At 45.5% G+C, this 18071-nt stretch overlaps 1 protein-coding gene and 1 long non-coding RNA gene across 3 annotated transcripts in view; both read right to left on the bottom strand.

Moving 5' to 3' along the window:
* SYNGR1 (synaptogyrin 1) overlaps window positions 1–2862 on the bottom strand; it is a 38943-nt gene extending 36081 nt beyond the window's left edge. The window contains exon 1 of one of the 2 annotated variants that reach the window (XM_077339461.1): window positions 2401–2862. In XM_077339461.1, coding sequence (XP_077195576.1) covers window positions 2401–2502 — 102 coding nt within the window. In that variant the 5' untranslated portion in view covers window positions 2503–2862. The remainder of the gene's footprint in view (window positions 1–2400) is intronic. The other variant, XM_077339462.1, reaches the window with a different exon arrangement.
* Window positions 2863–7455: 4593 nt separating this feature from the next.
* LOC143838322 (uncharacterized) lies at window positions 7456–18055 on the bottom strand. The gene is made up of 4 exons (XR_013231339.1): window positions 17801–18055; window positions 14096–14229; window positions 10910–11048; window positions 7456–7708 (listed from the first exon to the last, which is right to left on the bottom strand). It is a non-coding gene; the product is annotated as an uncharacterized LOC143838322 (long non-coding RNA).
* Between the last annotated feature and the right edge of the window lie 16 nt (window positions 18056–18071).

An 18071-nucleotide genomic window follows, 5' to 3' on the forward strand; every position in this document is an offset into this window, starting at 1 on the left:
ACTTTTAAAAGAACTACAAGGGGTGGGGGGAGCTGTACTGCTTCCCGGTTCAGAGCAAGCAAAGAAGTTCTAAGCTGCTCTCTCACAAGAATTACACTTGTTTTCCCATTAATCTGAAAATGGATGTTGCAACACACTCACAAATTTGCATAGTGGATCCCTAGTTATAACATGCAAAGGAACTAATTCCCAGGACTATCAAGTAAACTACTTTTGATTCATTCCAAATGCTTTTATAATCCAGTGGACAAGTATACATCCTTAGTTAGGAATAAATCCCACTGAACCGAGTGACACTTCTGAGTAAGCGTACATAGCGTAGGCTGCAGACCTTGGGAATAAATCTCAGCATGGATTATTTGCAAGTAAAGATGCACATGACTGGGAGCTCTTGAGACTGGCAAATATCTGAAGAAATATGCCACGTTATACCTTATCATATTATTTACAACCTTTTTGTCTTTCCAAAGCAGAACAAGCTGAATAGCACAATAGCACAGAAAATCTACAAATACTATCCTGTCTTTACCACCTGCTGAGATGGATGCTCCTGGACTCTGGACATAACAGGGCTGAAAGTCACTTCCAAGGTCAAGATGCAATAGACGGCTGGTACTCTGGGGAAACAGGAGCACATCCAAGAATATTTTGGATGCTGGCTATCTTTCGGGAGCTGAAATGGCATCTGACCTCATAAAGAATTCAATAAAGTGGCATTCTGAAGAAAAAAGGAGCACACACTGCTGAAACCCTCTCCCCACTCTTGTACTCAGGAAACCCTGCAGCAACAGAATGAAGTCACAGCTTCAGAAAGGGGAGAACATTCTGTCCCAGTTTATTAAGGACAAAAATGTCCATCTACTGTCACCTCATGGGCATCATAAATTGAAAGGTGTTGCATTACTGCCAGTGCTCAATTCAAATTTAAACCATTCATGCAACAAAAAGGTTCTTCCAGCATGTCACGACGGATTGCAGAGCCGGATATGTACTGGGAGAATATCAGTCGAGTGCCTTCTGCCCTCTGGTAAAGAAACTCTAGCGTAATGTGCTATGCTGCAAAATAAGCTCAGGAGATGCTAACTCATCCTGAATTCTCAAGGCCCTGCTCGAATTCTGTAGGGCTCACCCCCTTTATCCAAACACGAGTTCCAAAGGGAAGGACACAGCATTGGACAAAAGTGGGTGGGGACAAATGGATGGTGCTCATGAAATAAGAAACCCCAGAGCAAAAATTTCTGTTGGCTTAATCTTATCAATTTTAACAGGCTAAACGACATTCACGCCCCAATCTCCCCCTATCTAGCCCAACTTTTTTCATATCTCTTCTCCTTAGCCAGCACCACCGCACAGCACCCTCCTCCTCTCTTAGGAAACAAATCCTTCTGTAGCTTCAAGGTTTGCAGCCTGCTGCCTTAATCCCAATGACCTTCTTGCTTATGCTACGAGCACATAGGCGGCCATGGCAAGAGTGTCACAAGATAAGCAACCTTTCCCCCACTACAGCTATCCCAAGGGAAAGACAGGGGGGGAGGGACCCCTTGCTGCCTGGTCCCATGAACTGCATCTTTTCACGAACATAAACAAGACCTGCTATTATGTGAGGACTATTGCACGTTAAAGTGGGAGTAAATACGCTGCAGATTTGGAATGGGTGAAAGCTGGGAGAGCCCGCATTTTACCCAACCCAACATCTCCCTTGTTTCCTTGCCCCCATCCTGACCTAAGCAAAGTGTTAACGGTACAGTTATAAAAAGAGTCATGATGCAGAATCACATTGGTAATTCTCTCCTACTTCCTCCAATTATACAGCTTTATATTTAAAGATTAAAACAAAAGGTTTAGTCGTTCCCTAAAAAAAAAAACAACCTTGTATTTTGGGGGGAGGTCACAACACAGAAAGCAAAAGGGGCCCCTTGCTGTACATTATAATTTCACCCCTGTCGACATGTGAGGAAGGGCAGGGGCCTGGTCATGCGCTGCTTCTTCGCTGGCTTCTCCCGCGGCCACCCCACCGGCACCAGCACCAGCACCACCCGCGCAGCCCGGGCTGGTAGGGCGGGCATGGAGCTCGCAACCAGCGGCGGCAGGAAACCGAGCCGGGAGAAGCAACCCGAGCCGGGGGCACCATGAGGGCCACCGCCTCGCTCCCATTTTAGAGGTCATTGTGGGCAGGCGCTTAGTGGCCCCCGGCCAGCCCCCGGCCAGGGAGAGGCGACAGAGGTCCAAGCCCCGCCGAACGTCGCCTCCCGCTCGAGGGCCACCGCCAGCATCCGCATCGCCCCCCCCCCCCGCTCGGCCAGCACCCTTCCCTTCCCTTCCCACCCAAGTGTCCTCCTCCCTTGCTGCGCTTGCCGTCGCCGGGCAGACGCGGAGCCGCCGGGGACGCGTCCTCCTTACCCAAGAAACCATCCGGAGGACGGTGTGAGGCTGCCGGACGAAGGTCTGCACGTCGAAAGCGCCCCCGGCTTTGCCGGCTCCGTACGCGGCGCCCGCTTCCATCCTCCGAGGAGCCCCGCCGCAAGACCCGCCGCCGCGCTGCCTTCTGCTCGCCCTCCCGGCGGCTCACGAGCGGCAAAGTTGACGGCGGCGAGGGAGGGGGGGGGGCGAGAGCCCCGCCGACGCGCGCCGCGGAGGGGGGGGCGTGTTAGGCGCGGGGGCTAGCAGGGCATGGCAGCGGCGGCTTGGCCGCGGCTCTCCCTCGACGACGCCCGGTGGGCTGCAGGACGAGAGGAAAACACGACCCCGAGACGGAGCAGCGGGCTCGACCTGGCGCGCTCCCGCCTCGCAGCAGCCGAGAGGCGGGCGCGAGCAGCCGAGCGGGGAAGGGGTGGGGGGGAGAGCGCGCCCGCGTGCGCGTCCGGCCCCGGCGGCTTCGAGGGGGCGGGGAAGGCGAGCCCTTGACAGGCCACTGCAGAGCGAAGAGGCTCCGGAGGACCCCGCGCCTGCTGTGGACAGCTACCGGGGCGGCCAATTCCCCCCCCCCCCTCTGTGGAAACTCCCCGGAGCGCCTGCACGTCAAGCCAAAGGCAGGACTTTCGACATTTGCCCGGTCACAGGCCACGCGGCCTTCACTCTAGGAGTCCAGAGGCACCCGGGAGACATCCGAGGGAGAGTCCGGCCGAAGCCTTCCAGAGGCAGAGCGTCTGCTGAAGGGAGTCCTCAGGGCAAGCTCAGGTGCTGCTCTTGAAGGCCCCGTTAGTGGGCTCCTGCTTCATTCTGCTCAAGCAGGCCCACACAACCAACCCGCTGCAGTCCTCTCCTGTGGTGGTTCCTGGCCTGATTGCTAGGAATGGACCAATGGGACTGTCGCTATGGCTTTGGGCATGCCTAGGCAACTGACTGTCTGCTGGGGACCAGGGCCTGAGGGCAGAAGGATGTTCAGCAGGTGGTAATTGCAGAGAGATGACTTCCTGATAGTGAAGTAGGGCAGGGGTAGTCAACCTGTGGTCCTCCAGATGTCCATGGACTACAATTTCCATGAGCCCCTGCCAGCATTGTAGTCCATGGACATCTGGAGGACCACAGGTTGACTACCCCTAAAGTAGGGTACCCGTCAGAGCCTAGGACAGGCTGTCTGTGTCCCTGGGTTTAAAAGAAAAAGGGTTGAGTTCAAGAAATGCAAAGACTGCTGTGGGGTGAAGCGTCTTGGGGGACAAAATCTCTCCCAAAGTCTGTTCTGAGGTTGCAGATCTTGGCCTTCCCCTACACTACACTTGTGAATAAAGCAAGTAGGAACATGCCACGTTTCTGTATTGCATTCTTCCTCCAACGGCAATCCGCAGAAATAGCTCTCCTCTAGAGCTTCTCACCACCCATAGTAAGGAACCTGCACTGGGCTTCAGTTCACAAGGTTATGTCTTCACCAAAATATTATTATTATTATTATTATTATTATTATTATTATTATTATTATTATTATTATATTTATACCCTGCCTCCCCCCGAAGGCTTGAGGCGGCTTTTTTTTCTTAATAATAATGCAAAAGCTATTAAATATACTCATACAACACAGATGGATGCTACTCTAGTCTATACATATACATGGGACTTCCACTAAACAAGGTGAGGCAGGCCAACTCAGGAAGCACATCATTAAAGAACATTTATTTAACTTTATATTTTTACCATACTGTGCCTCCATATTTGGATTTTCTGCCCCCCAGCTTTCACAGGCAGCCTCTAGGGTAGATAGCTATTTTAAAATGTTTGAAAAGTAGGGCTAACCACAGTGGCTTGGGACTTTTCTGGAGATTTGGGGGAAATGCCTGGGGAGAGCAGAGATGGAAGAGGCTTAGTGGGGATGTGATGCAGCATTCTGCCCCTGAAAACTGCCATTTCCTCCAGGGAACACTGGGTTCTGTTGTTTGTAGACTAGGGACTTGCAAGAGTCTTCTCCAGCACAAAAAACTCTATGGCTAGTACCAAAAACTGTTTTAGATAAATCTAACTGGCAGAAAAAATCAGAATAGGGTATAGGTTTGCCAGCTGGGGAGGTCATGGTTTGGGCCTCAGCAGAGTGTAATGCCGTCCAGTCTGGAGATCAGTTGAAATTCCAGGAGATTATTAGCCAATACCTGAAAGTTGAGTGATGAATGACCTGTCAGCTACATGTGGCAATGAAGAGAAAGAAGCTGATGAGGTGGCTACTGCTTTCAAACAAAACTTTCTTTAATAAATAAGAGGCATAATGTGTTCTGGATACACCCTCGTTTTCAAAATAACAATTTTTCTTCAGTGGCTCTTTAGAGTTGAAATATAAGATTTGTTGGATTTGTAAAGGCAGACTGCTTAGGAAGAATATATAAGATGAAGAAGATTTTGTCTGAAAGTAGTAGCTGTCTTGTCAGGTCCCTTCTTTTCAATACCATGTGGAAGTTGGCAAGCCTGGTAGGGTGGGGGGAAGGGAACTGCATGTTTTCACCTTCTGTTTCCTTGTTGAACATGAAATGAATGAACAGACCACATTATTCATTAAACTTCCTTACATTTTAAATGCTCTAAGTCTGATCTGTCAATAAACACGTCTATTATTATTATTATTACTAGTAAAAGAGCCCATTGTATCCTAAATACAATGGGCGCTAGGAGGCAGTGGGAGAGTAAAAGATTACTTACCCGGCGCTGATTTTGGTGTCTGGCGGCGAGTTTTAGCGGCGGCTTGATCGGCGGCGGCGGAGGCGGCTTAAGGGCGGAGGCGAGGGCTTGATCAGCGGCAGCAGAGGCTTGAGGGCGGAGGCGGCTTTACAGTGAAGGCTGGCGGCCATTTTGAGCGGCGGCTTGATGGCGGCGGCGGCTTGATCGGCGGAGGCAGAAGCGGCTTAAGAGCGGAGGCGAGGGCTAGATCGGCGGCAGCAGAGGCTTGAGGGCGGAGGCGGCTTTACCGCGGCGAGGCGGCTTTACCGAGGCTTGAGGGCGGAGGCGGCTTTTTGAGCGGCGGCTTGATGCGGCGAGAGGCGCTTCGCGCCTCTCGCCGCGCCAAGCCGCCGGGCAGGGAGCCCCCGGCAGCTGCGCTTCGCGCGACTGCCGGGGGCTCCCTGGGCGGCGGGCTGACGCGTTGGAGGTGCTTCGCGCCTCCGACGCATCAGCCCGCCAGCAAGGAAGCAACTGCGAGCCGCGCTTTGCGCGGCTCGCAGTTGCTTCCTTGTGAGTGGGGTGGGAATCGACCGATGGTCCGTCAAGAGGAAGGGGCCAATCGGCACCCTTCCTCATCCCGGACCGAGCCCGCCCTAACTCCTCCTACACAGCCCTTACGGCTTTATTTAGTCCGTGGCGCCCGTGGCGCCACGGGCGGTGTAAAGATTATTTAATTTTTAGACCGCCCTTCTCCAAATAGGTTTCAGGGCGGTTTACAACATAAACAGTTAAAACACAATAAAATCCCCATAAAAACCCCAATTAACATCAACAACAAGTTACATATAACATATAAGCGGCGGTGGTCACAATTCTGATCGTAGTTACCCGACTTCCCCCCAAGTTCAGCCTGGTGGGGAGAATTTGATTTGGTCTATTTGATTTGGTCTTGCTAACTGAAGCACGATAATGTGGGGGGGGGGGAGTGGAGATGGTCACTATCCCTGGAGCTTCACAGCTTGAATGTACAGAGTTGCAGTAGATCAACCTGGAGTGGTTTGTGGAGCGAAATGCCTTACATGCACACCAGGTACAGAATGCTAGACATAGGACTCCATCAGGAGGGTGATACTGTCAAGGAAGAATCCTGTGCAGGACCCCATGGGTTTTCAAGGTAGTACGTGCAAATCATCAAAACATTTGCTTAAAAATAATAGGAAAAAAAGAATACCTAGGTAAGTATTTTAATCAATATAATACAGTACACAAAAGACCAACAACATAAAATACGAAAAAACCAACTTCCTGCTTGACACTTGATGTATCAGAAGCATGATGTTATTCGCCCAGAAGCCCCAATTCAAAGTCTACCCTAGTGGAAAGGGGGCAATGGCGCATTCTTTTGTCCCGGCTCCTCCACTTTTGAGCAAGGATGGAGAGGTATGCTGTGCCTTCTTGGGCACAATCCCAGCCCCTTCCAGCTGCTCTTGGGGAAGTTAAAGAGGAAGCACCGCAGCCACCCCATTCACAGCATGGCCATGAGAGGGAAAGAGATGGAGACTGGCCTGACTTTGTTTTTCAGAAGACACCACTGCAGGCTTCCTTTGGGGAACAGAGCAAACCGGCAGCCAGCCCAGAGTGCAAAAATGGTTCACAAACCATCTCAAAATATTTCTGTGCTGTCACTTCCTATGCTGTGGGCGTGGCCTGGTGAAGTCACATCTGGTGGAAGTGTGTGTGATGCTGCTGTCGGTGACATGTGACTTCTGGGGGGTGTATCATGGAGGCGTGTCCTGCTAATATCACTTCCAGGCTTTCTCAAAGCCTGAAAAATGTTTCAGGGGTTTTTCAAAAGTAAAAAGGTTGAGAAAGGCTGGATTAGGTACACCAGAAGGCTGAGGGGGAAAAAGACAAACTGTAGAAATATAAAAACAGATTTCTTTAAACACAAAACGCCCCTACATCTAAGGAAGTCTGTGTGTACTGTAAGCACCCTGCTACAAAATACTCATATGTAAATGCAACACCTACAAATGGTACAAAATATGCACATTTTGTATAAATACTTCTAATCAGATATAATATCTCATGATTCAGTAATCATCTCTGTATAATATGCCTCATGGTAATCTAAATGATACTGATTACAGTTACTTGTGTGTAAGCATACCACCACCACCTGTAAAGCTTCAGAACCATAACTCAAGGTACTTTGCAAGGTTTTTAAATGCTCATATATCACTCCTTGTCATCTGCAAATATATAAGTCCAGTAACAGAATATTCTGAGATAAGATTAAAACAGCCTTTGGCAGTTGTTTTTCAGAATAAAAGAACGTGTTTAAAAAGTGTTTTCCATGATACCGCTAAAGCGCTCGCATTCCCATTAAGTATTTCTTTATTTCAGTAGTTTTTCAAAAGATTAATGCTAAATTTGATCAGGGCATGCTTGAAGATTAAAGAGTTTTCGTTTTGCTTGGAGTAAAGTCATGGCTGTATGAACAATGCATTTTTGAGGATGTCAGAATGCTTTTCTTTGTTTTGTTGTGTAAGATAAGCATGTGTATTGTTAATGTTGTATGACCATCATAGTGAAGTGCTTTCCAGGGTTTCTGTAGTAACAAAGCAAGTACCTGCAGAGACATGAAACAAAACCTTTAGATGCACCACTAAGGATGCTGAAACGAAGCAAAACAGTCAACTCTGAGATACAGTCATGAACCTCTTTTATGTACTTAAAATATTTATATCTCAACTTTCAATTTTGCAGGACTCATAAACCAGCTTGTGAAGGAACAGACCCACAGGCCATCCTTATTCCTTCTTGTTGGCCCCTGAAAAGTGAGAAAATCCCATCTCAAGTCTCTGCTTGGTGGCTCTAAAGGAATGTTCAAACTGACTCCATCCAGTGACTCTTGTCTGTCGAGCGCAGCCATCTCAGTCCCTCCTCCCAAGGGTTTATGCCCTGCAGAGTGGTTCTATCTTGCAGGTGTTCATGATTAGTTGACCTGGGCCTTTTATTGCTTGAAGAACACCCATCCTGTTTTGTGGAATTGCTTAGGAGGGAAACCTGTGGTTTTGGGAAGGGAGGAGGGTGGGTGGAAGGATGAGGTAACCTTCTGGAGAGTTTCACCAAGATGAGTTCTGATTAGCTAGGCTCATTGTCTCACTACAGCATGCCTTAAACTAGCGATCCCCAACCTGTGGGTTGCGGACCACATGTGGTCCTTTGACCCCCCCCCCTGGCCCTTTACTTCATCCCCCCCCCGGCCCTTTACAACACACTTCAGGTGTCATTGTCTCCCATCACTCCCAGATGGGACTATCTCGTTGCAGAGAAACAAGCTCAGGGTTCCCATTGATTTGTCATTGTCATGAGTTAAAATTTCCATGAAAATAAAATGTTCCTTATATTCATTGTTGTGGCATATCTGTATCTTATTTCGAAGGGATGTTTAAACATTACCATAGCAATCAGAGAGCGTTAGGGCAGTGGTTGAGAGTAGAGGAGTAAACTAACACCCCCCCACCGGGCCTCAGTAAAAGGCGTTGACTGGTCCCTGGCGTTGAGTGGTCCCCGGTGATAAAAAGGTTGGGGACCACCGCCTTAAACTATACCTGAGTCTAGTGATTAAGAAAGTTTATGCTAGCTTGGATTCTACAAGCCTCACATCTATGAACTGCTGCAGCTATCCTAGGGTAGACTTCAAAACCAGAGTTCAAAAGCCTCAGTTCTTTGACGCTCGACCTTCCTTACGGTCCAACTTTCACAGCCATATATTGCAACTGGGAAGACCGTAGCCTTGACTAGACGCACTTTTGCTGGCAGGGTGATGTCTCTGCTTTTTAGGATGCTGTCTAGATTTGCCACAGTTTTCCTCCCCAGCGTCTTTTAATTTCTTTGCTGCAGTCCCCATCTGCAGTGATCTTGGAGCCCAGGAAAATAAAATCTATCATTTCCTCCATTTCTTCTCCATCTATTTGCCAGGAATTGAGAGGGCCAGATCTTCGTTTTCTTAATGTTGAGTTTCAAGCCAACTTTTGCACTCTCCTCCTTCACCCGCATCAAGAGGCTCTTTAGTTCCTCTTCACTTTCTGCCATTAGAGTAGTATCATCTGCATATCTGAGGTTGTTGATATTTCTCCCTGCAATCTTGATCCCAATTTGTGACTCATCTAACCCCGCCTTTCTCATGATGTGCTCCGCATACAAGTTAAATAGGCAAGGCAACGGTATACAGCCTTGCCGAACTCCTTTCTCAATTTTGAACCAATCAGTGATTCCATACCCAGTTCTCACTGTTGCTTCTTGATCTGCATAAAGGTTTCTCAAGAGACAGATATTAATTAAATGTATAAAATTAATTCCCAATATGGGGCTGTTGAGAAAACGCATAGCTCCCGATGAAGCTTCAGGGAAGCCCACTTGCTACTGTTTCCACTTCTTCTTGATATTCTGCTTAGGTGCAGCCTATCACCTGGGAGGCATGCTGAGTCAGGTTTAAATGCTTGCACCTGACATCCCCTTATTAGTAAGTTAATTGATCCTGCAGCTACTTAGATGGCGCCTAGCTGCCAATATGCTCTAAAGCTCATGTAAGTTTCCCTACAGCACCATTCCTTATACCTCTTCAAAGGATTCTTTGTCTATAGCAATATATCCCCCTTTTCTTATGGCCTTGGAAATACCAGATTAACTAGTTATTAAATCAACAACACTGTTTTGCAGAAAGATGTGCTGGCAACGTTACAATATTTGGAGAGAAGCCAACCTGCTTCTTTTAAAATCTACTCACTCTGTGTTCTTTAAATACAAAACCTCCTCTGTAGAAGGATATTGCAAGGGAGGTAATCTCTAATCTGCTCCAGTCTGAAAATTAAAATGAATTTCAGAGAGACTTCTGGAACACGTTTTGTGCTGCACAGCAAGATTAATGCCCCTAGATTTCACTGGCTTGTTTTTAATTAAACATTCTGCATTAGTTTATGAACTGCATTACAGGTGCAATTTCATGTGTGAAAACAGAAATTATTCCCCCCCAGCAAAGGGTTATAAAGTTTTACTATTAATAGCAGCATTCAAACAGTGCAGTCCCCTTTACCTATTCCCAGATCTGGAAAAGTTTCACCTACTGAGAGCTAGTTTGGTGTAGTGGTTAGGAGTGTGGACTTCTAATCTGGCATGCTGGGTTCGATTCTGCGCTCCCCCACATGCAACCAGCTGGGTGACCTTGGGCTCGCCACGGCACTGATAAAACTGTTCTGACCGGGCAGTGATATCAGCGCTCTCTCAGCCTCACCCACCCCACAGGGTGTCTGTTGTGGGGAGAGGAATGGGAAGGCGACTGTAAGCCGCTTTGAGCCTCCTTCGGGTAGGGAAAAGCGGCATATAAGAACCAACTCTTCTTCTTCTTCTACTAAATTTTTGTATGTTGGTCTGCTAAGCCGAGCCAATAGGTATGTTCTATTGTCTCTGAAAGGAGACAAAACTGACACCTTTATGTAGCTCCATCAAAAGCAATGTCCTTCAAACACTGTCAGCTGCTGCTAAGAAGAAAGCTGAAAAATGAGACATGGAATGAAACCAGTCTTAATAAAAGAAGGAGCTCCAACACCACCACATATGGCAAGTTAAAAGGTCCCATATGCTACACCCCTTCCCTTTAGCTAACACACGTCTGCAGATACCATGGCTGAACTCTATCATGCTGTGGGCAACCTTGGTTCCGTAATGGGGTTGATGTAACCTTAGATGTGACCTATGATGTTTCAGTGGCTTCTAGCTCATCTTGGAATTCAGACTCCATATCATTCATTTATTTATAGTCACTGACCAGCATCAAAACAAAGGTTAAAGGCTCCATATCAACATGTCCTGAGCAGAAGTCAACTCAACCATTTTCACTGCTGAGACCTAATGGCCTTTTAGCTTCTGTCCTAGTATGGATCCATGCTGAACCAGTACCATAATTCCTGTAAAAACAACAAATACAGTCATAAAATCAGTAATAATATTATTAAACGGTGAATCATTAATCTGATGGATGCCTGTAATTGTAATCCGCAGAGGCTCAAACCAGTACAAACCAAGGAGGCTGGTACAATGACCATACATAGCCAGTAGATGTAAAGTCCCACTAAAAGCATATTTATTCAAGACTAGGTTCCTCCCCTGCTTGTTATACCATCCCCCAAGGGTAGTCATAAGTTTTCATACAAGTTACAGTTTCCAGTTATAAAAACCTTTTCGTGCAGGGGTCGTCAACCCCTGGTCCGTGGCCCGGTACCGGGCTGTGAAGGCCTTGGTACCAGGCCGCCGGCAGCCACGCCTGCCTCTTCCGCCCCCCCTTGCAGCAAGAACCTTGCCAGGCCCCGAGCGAAGCGGCCGCCAAAGCGGCCACTTCGCTCGTGACCCGGCTAGCTTCTTGCTGGGGGGTGGGGGGGGAGGTGCGGCCTCCAGCACACCAGTGGACCCAAACGCACATGCCCGGAGCTGCTGTGCATGCATGTTAGCGCCACCTGCTGGCAAAAACGTGTGTGTGCGGCGCCCGGGCCAGCAGCTCTCCCCCACCCCCAGAGGCAGTCCTCAACCGGAAAAAGGTTGGTGTGTAACATCTTCAAGTAAATACAGTATTAGCTGCAGTGCATAGTTGCTAATCTGAGAAATCTCTGGACATACTAGTAGTCTACTCAGTAGCCTACTGAGGAAATTACTAGTAGTCTACTCAGGAAATAATAGGAATACCATTATTTAGCAAAGGCTTGCTGCTGAGGTCAGCTTTTGGCCCATTTACTGTAAAGAACAACATGCCTCAGGAAGCTGTTGTGCATACTGATCAAAGGAAAGGGAAAATCACTTCTTAAAATAAAAAATGAAATTAGCTCTAGGATCAGGAAAAAAGTGATGTGCTAACTTTCCAAAACAGGGGAAGAAATTAGTTCAAACCAAAGATTTTTCATTGAAATATGGCGCATTATTAATATAACACTAGGCTGTAGAATACTAGATTTCTCTTACCCCTGGTGGTGGTAGCTTTGGGGTTTCCTTTTTAGATTGAGTGAAACAGCTAGATCACAAATAAAGGTAAAAGTAGGCTTGCCAGTCTCCAGGTGGAGCATGGAGTTTTCCCAGAATTACAACTGATCCCCAGACTACAGAAATCTGTTCCCCAGAAGTAAATGGCTGCTTTAGAGAGTGGAGTCTAGTTCTAATTATAGAATCATAGAGTTGGAAGGGGCCATACAGACCATCTAGTCCAACCCCTGCGGCATTACATCCTAGCTGAACTCCCTCCTTAAGTCAGACTCCAGGGAATGGTAAGGGATAGGAAGGCCTGAAGGCCTTGTCCATTGGGCTGCGATGGGTTGGACATGACTTTGCAACTAACAACAACAAAGTCACCTCACCAAAATCTCCCATCGCAAAAATCTGGAATGGGGCAACCTGATATCTAAAGTGACTGAGCATGCATCCAATATCATAATACAAAATTAACACAGTAATGGCAGATCTGTTATAAGAGATGGACAGCCTTAGGGCCAACTAGACTCATTCCTGAACCCACCATGGGGAATGTGGTGCCATTTTACCTCAGTTTCCAACTTTTTCAAAATGCCATGGGGGGCTGTCTCCTGCTGGAAACCATGATGCAGGAGATGAAAGGTATTCTCCTCCCCTCCTGTGGATGTTTTACTATACCTACTTTCCCCCCAACACCAGAGGTTTTTCGGGGAAGCTTTTAAAAAAATAATGGGAAATGCTAAATCGTTCCACGATCCATTAACAATCCATTAACACAATCTCCCAGTGATCAGCTTTAACTCTAGCGCCTTTCTAATATATATTTATTCTTAAGAACAAGATATTAAAATATTAATATCTAAAAGACACAAAAGTAAAAAACAGGAAATACATAACAAATCACATATATCAAAAATCATTATGTACTACCAGGTATAGAACAGTAAATATTTCTCCTCAACCTTTATTACAATCCTCTAAACAGATTCAAGTGGGTAGCCGTGGGTAGTCTGAAGTAGCACAACGAAATTTGAGTCCAGTAGTACCTTTAAGACCAACAAAAAAAAATCTTTGTTGGACTTAAAGGTGCTATTGGACTCAAATTTTGTTGAATACCTAAGACATTCATTAAATTCTCATGAAAGTCTCTACAAAATACAGTTGTCCTTATTTCAAACATTTTAAAGTTCAAATTTCATAACCAATGAATTTTATATTAATTTCATCATAACTACATATCCTATGTTACACATTTCATCATTTTTCATACACTAGCCACAGCTAGAAATATAAAGATATTTTTGTTCAAAATCCACTTTCATATAACTTCAGAATCAAAAATTCTCACCCTGCTTCCATATCATCAAATACTAACAGCTTTAGGATAGTTTAGGGAGTAATTCTAAGCAGGTCTACTCAAAAATAAATTCCACATCATTCAATAGGAAAGTGTTTTAGGACTGTGCTGTATGATGCTTGCACAGCTTCAAATCCAGATGGCCTTAAGACCAATATACCTTCAACATGATCTTCTGTTTGCCAAGAGTTAATAATTCATCACTGATCTTCTAGCTTTCTGTTAATACCTGTTCAGGTTGCAGTTCTGATCTACTTAGCCAACATTATACACAGTGCCCTATCAGAAAATTCTGGTTTAAATCTGTGAATGACATTTTGTTCATTGTGTGGAATACGATAAGACAATACTATGGTATTGTTTATATTTTATATTGTAGTGTAGCCTTGTCATGACTGCTAAAGCAGTTTTTCAAACTGAGCTTTATATAGTAACTTTTGCCATCTCATCCTTACAAAATACCAGGAGCCAGTCATATTTTGAAGAGAAACTAATATCTGTATGAGAGCTGGGACCATGGGTCAGGACCCTTAAGTCGATCCAGCAGTGTTCCTTAGAGCTCCTATAGATGGTCCTGAAAGTATTTCACAATATGAAAGCCATTCCGCACCTGTAAAATATAGCGTGCACAGTGCAGCTTACCATTAGTAGACACTATATTTTTGTCATTTTGAACAACGTTGTCCATATCCTGCAAAACTCTCACTACATCCACCACTTTGTAGCGAAAGTCGGGGTATGCTGTATGTGCCTGCTATGGTTCTGACAAGACTGACCTGTGGAACATCATCAGATTGTATCAGAGCCTTGAATAATTGTTGGTTTTAATCACCACTTGTGTTTTACGGCATACCTTGCATTTCGTTCCCATGGGATCCTTTCTGGATATATAAGAAGGTTGGGGGAAACATACTAACAGACAAAGCAGAACTGTCAGACCTTCCTCCTAGTTTCAGAGCAGGTCTGCACAAAAGACCTCACTAGTCTGCCCTGTTCCATCTTCACTGAATAAGCCCTGAGATGAGGGATCAAACATGCAGCAGCTACTGTTTTTATGACGGAATGACTGCTTCATAGCATGCAATTATATCTTCTGAGGGCAAACATGTTATATAGAAGATCCACACTTAAATCTCCTAACATTGTTGTTTCAAGCACTGGATTCAAATGGAACAGTGGTGTTAGAGAAAGGAGAATTTCATCCTCCCACCATTTTCCCAGTCTAAATCATTACCTCAAAAAACTATTCAGAAGGATGGGATGGACCTCAATTTTCCCCTCCAGAGCTAACACTAGCTTCACTGTGTGTTTAATCAAGGAAAATTATTTGTGTGTTGGGGAAGGAATGCCTCATGCCACCTCCCACAAGTGCCAATGTTCCAATCAAATTCCCACAACTTTAAAATACCAACAAAAATGCCAGAAGTTTCAATATAGAGCTCCTTTGTAATATGTAGTTCAGATGTGAGCCCCATCTTATGAACACTTATTTGATTTCCCAGGCCACGCTCCATATTTGGAAGGTCACAAAACGGGGATACCCCACATGCATTTTTGGCCCTGGAAGATCCTATGCTTTCATCATTTCCATTATTATAATTTGTCATACAAATCAGGGAGGGACTCTTCTGGACAAGACCACCCTTAATTGTGCAAAACCACCATGGTGATGCCAGTTTTTTTTCCCCTAACAAAAATTCAGCATCTCAGAAGTAGCACATCCTAACTTTTTATTTGACCATCTTCATGATGATGGAGAGCACAGAAAGGTAGAAAGTAGTAAAGACCACACTGGCGTTCTTCATCTGCTTCACAGCTGGGTTGGTACCAAGTTTTGATATTGCATTTCTCATTCTGCTGTTGTTCTGGAATCTCACATGTAAAGGGGTGGCTGTGACCTCTAAGCCATACTTTCCTGGTCCCGTGATGATGTGCTCACTTGCCACAACAAACTTAAGCATGGCAGTGGATCGGGGTATGTCTTCAAGGGTACAAGGAGCAGAACCCTTGAAACGGTTGCACAAAGGGATGCGGGTAAGTGGGAGGCAACAAGTGATGTCATCTAAGATGTTTTCTTTGTATGCTGGACAGTGTGTAGTCCTGATGCTTTTAAAAAATTGGGTTATTTCATCTTTCACTGCTGTAACTGACTGACGGAATGCTTCCTGTAGCCCGTCAAGGAGCCCAAGGAAGAGCGCAATGGCTATTTGTTGCATGACTGGCCGCAACGCTGTCTGGTAGCTTTCACTGTTGTACTGGAGAAAGGAATCCAGGCAGGGGTGGGATGGGTGTGCTGTTGATGATGTGGATGGCAAGACTGGTTGTCTCAGGAGTTCCAGAGTCCGTCTGGCAACACAATACAGCAAGGCATTGGCCAAATAAAAGCAGCAGCTCTGGACAGCCAACTGGGATTGCCAGATGATTTGGACCACAGGGAGCAGCACTTCCCTCCCAAGTTTCCTAAACAAAACTGAAAGCATCATGCTCGACATCTTTAGGCTGCACTGCCAAAGGATGATGATCCCAGCCACATAGACAGAGACACAACAGAAGATGAACCTTGTTATAGTGCTAAGAGGATGCAGCAGTGTCCTGAAGACCTTCTGACAGAGATTATACATTAAGAAAAGTGCTATCAGATGGGCTTGGGGCAGCCCCCATGTCTGTTCTGCCCTCATCGAAGTCTGTTTCCCAGATGGCTAGAAAACTGCAGGTTCTTTCTTGGTAACATTGATGTAAAGTAACACTTATCCTACCACAAATCCTTTGACTTCTCTTCTAGCCCCAGCTTCAATGTTGGACACTTCTCCTCATAGGCTGAGTGATATCATCACAGTTGATTACATCAGAAAGAGGACTAAATTGTCATATTGAAGCAGAGTGACCATCTTCTGTGTCCAGACTTTCCTGGATACCTGAACATAACAGTTCCAAAAAGACATGGGACCCCACTTGCATCACTGCCAAGAGATGAATGCTGCTATAATGTCATAGCTTCAGAGCCCATAGTGGAGGCATTCCTACAAGGAAGATCAGCTGTGGAAAGCACTGTTTGTCTTGAGCATATGAATATGAGAAAAGTGATAGCATCATGCATAAAGAGGTCTATGCAACAGAACAGATTGGGTTTTGAAATGATTAGATAAATTAATGGAATCTATGAAGTCTAAAGGTCTTGAACCTATGGATTTCAGATCATTTACGTGGTCTATTCTAATTGCTGTCATTGTCATTATAAAACTTTGACAAAAAATGGGTCAGGAATAGAGAAAAAAGTACATGGGCAATTGGATGCAAAGAGAAAATTTGTGGGTGCAAACAGAAAGAACTATACAACTAGAAAGCCTGCACATGCTGGATATTTTTAGTCCACAAATGATAGTGCACACTATTATTAATGTATTGCTATGCATGACATTCTAGGTCAACAATGGCTTCATGAGCTCTGACTTCATGAAGATTCATTAAATAAATGTTGTTAGTCTTTCAAGCGCCACGGGACTTCTGGGTTGGTTTTTTTAATGTCAGAAAGTCATGCCATTGACAATCATTCATTTAGGGCCTCCTCTCTAGTTCCTAGAGCCTCTTGTGGCGCAGAGTGGTAAGGCAGCAGACATGCAGTCTGAAAGCTCTGCCCATGAGGCTGGGAGTTCAATCTCAGCAGCCGGCTCAAGGTTGACTCAGCCTTCCATCCTTCCGAGGTCGGTAAAATGAGTACCCAGCTTGCTGGGGGGTAAACGGTAATGACTGGGGAAAGCACTGGCAAACCACCCCGTATTGAGTCTGCCATGAAAACGCTAGAGGGCGTCAACCCCAAGGATCAGACATGACTTGGTGCTTGCACAGGGGATACCTTTACCCTAGTTCCTATGACTATAAAAATATTGGCTCAAAACAGTCTCATATGTTGCTTACTTCAGCTCCCATGGATTTACTACCCTAACACGGCATAAATATATTTATTCTTGTATTTATAGTCCACTTTTCTTGCTGAAACTCCAGCCAGATAAAAAGGAAGCTGGCAACTTACAGGTTTTGAGTCTAGTATTTTAAGTTTGCATTAACTAGGTCAGCTGTGTAAGAAATAACATCGAAAACAGCTATGGTTCAAGAGCCATGAAATCCAGGATATGTAATTATACACCTTTAAGACCAACAAAGTTGATCAATAATAAAACAAAACTTTGTTGGTCTTAAAGGTACCACTAGACTCGAACTTTGTTCAGCAGTACCTACTCGTGTCTCTAGTTTTACGAAGCTATTAAACTCAAGAGTTCCATGTCCTTTATTATACTCGGAATTCTTAAATCGTCACATTTGTTTAATAGCTTCCTTTATTATACTCACAAGAAATGGCATGAAAGTACTTGATAAAGTCCAGTGCGTGGAGTGTTCTTTTACAGTTCTTTTACGGGGCTTATTTCTTCATAGCAAGCACACTGACTCTATTATCCCTGTTTACTCAGAAGTTACTCCTACCTAGTTGTTCCCAATTTGTATAACGCCGCTACAACTATAGACTTAATTTAAAAAGTGCGCCTTTCGGAGATGTTTGAGCACCGCCGGCAACCGTACTTCATAGATTAATTATCGGTTCTCAGGTTGCGACGTTTCAGTT

Source organism: Paroedura picta, chromosome 5, assembly GCF_049243985.1.
Source record: "Paroedura picta isolate Pp20150507F chromosome 5, Ppicta_v3.0, whole genome shotgun sequence".
NCBI lineage: Eukaryota > Metazoa > Chordata > Lepidosauria > Squamata > Gekkonidae > Paroedura > Paroedura picta.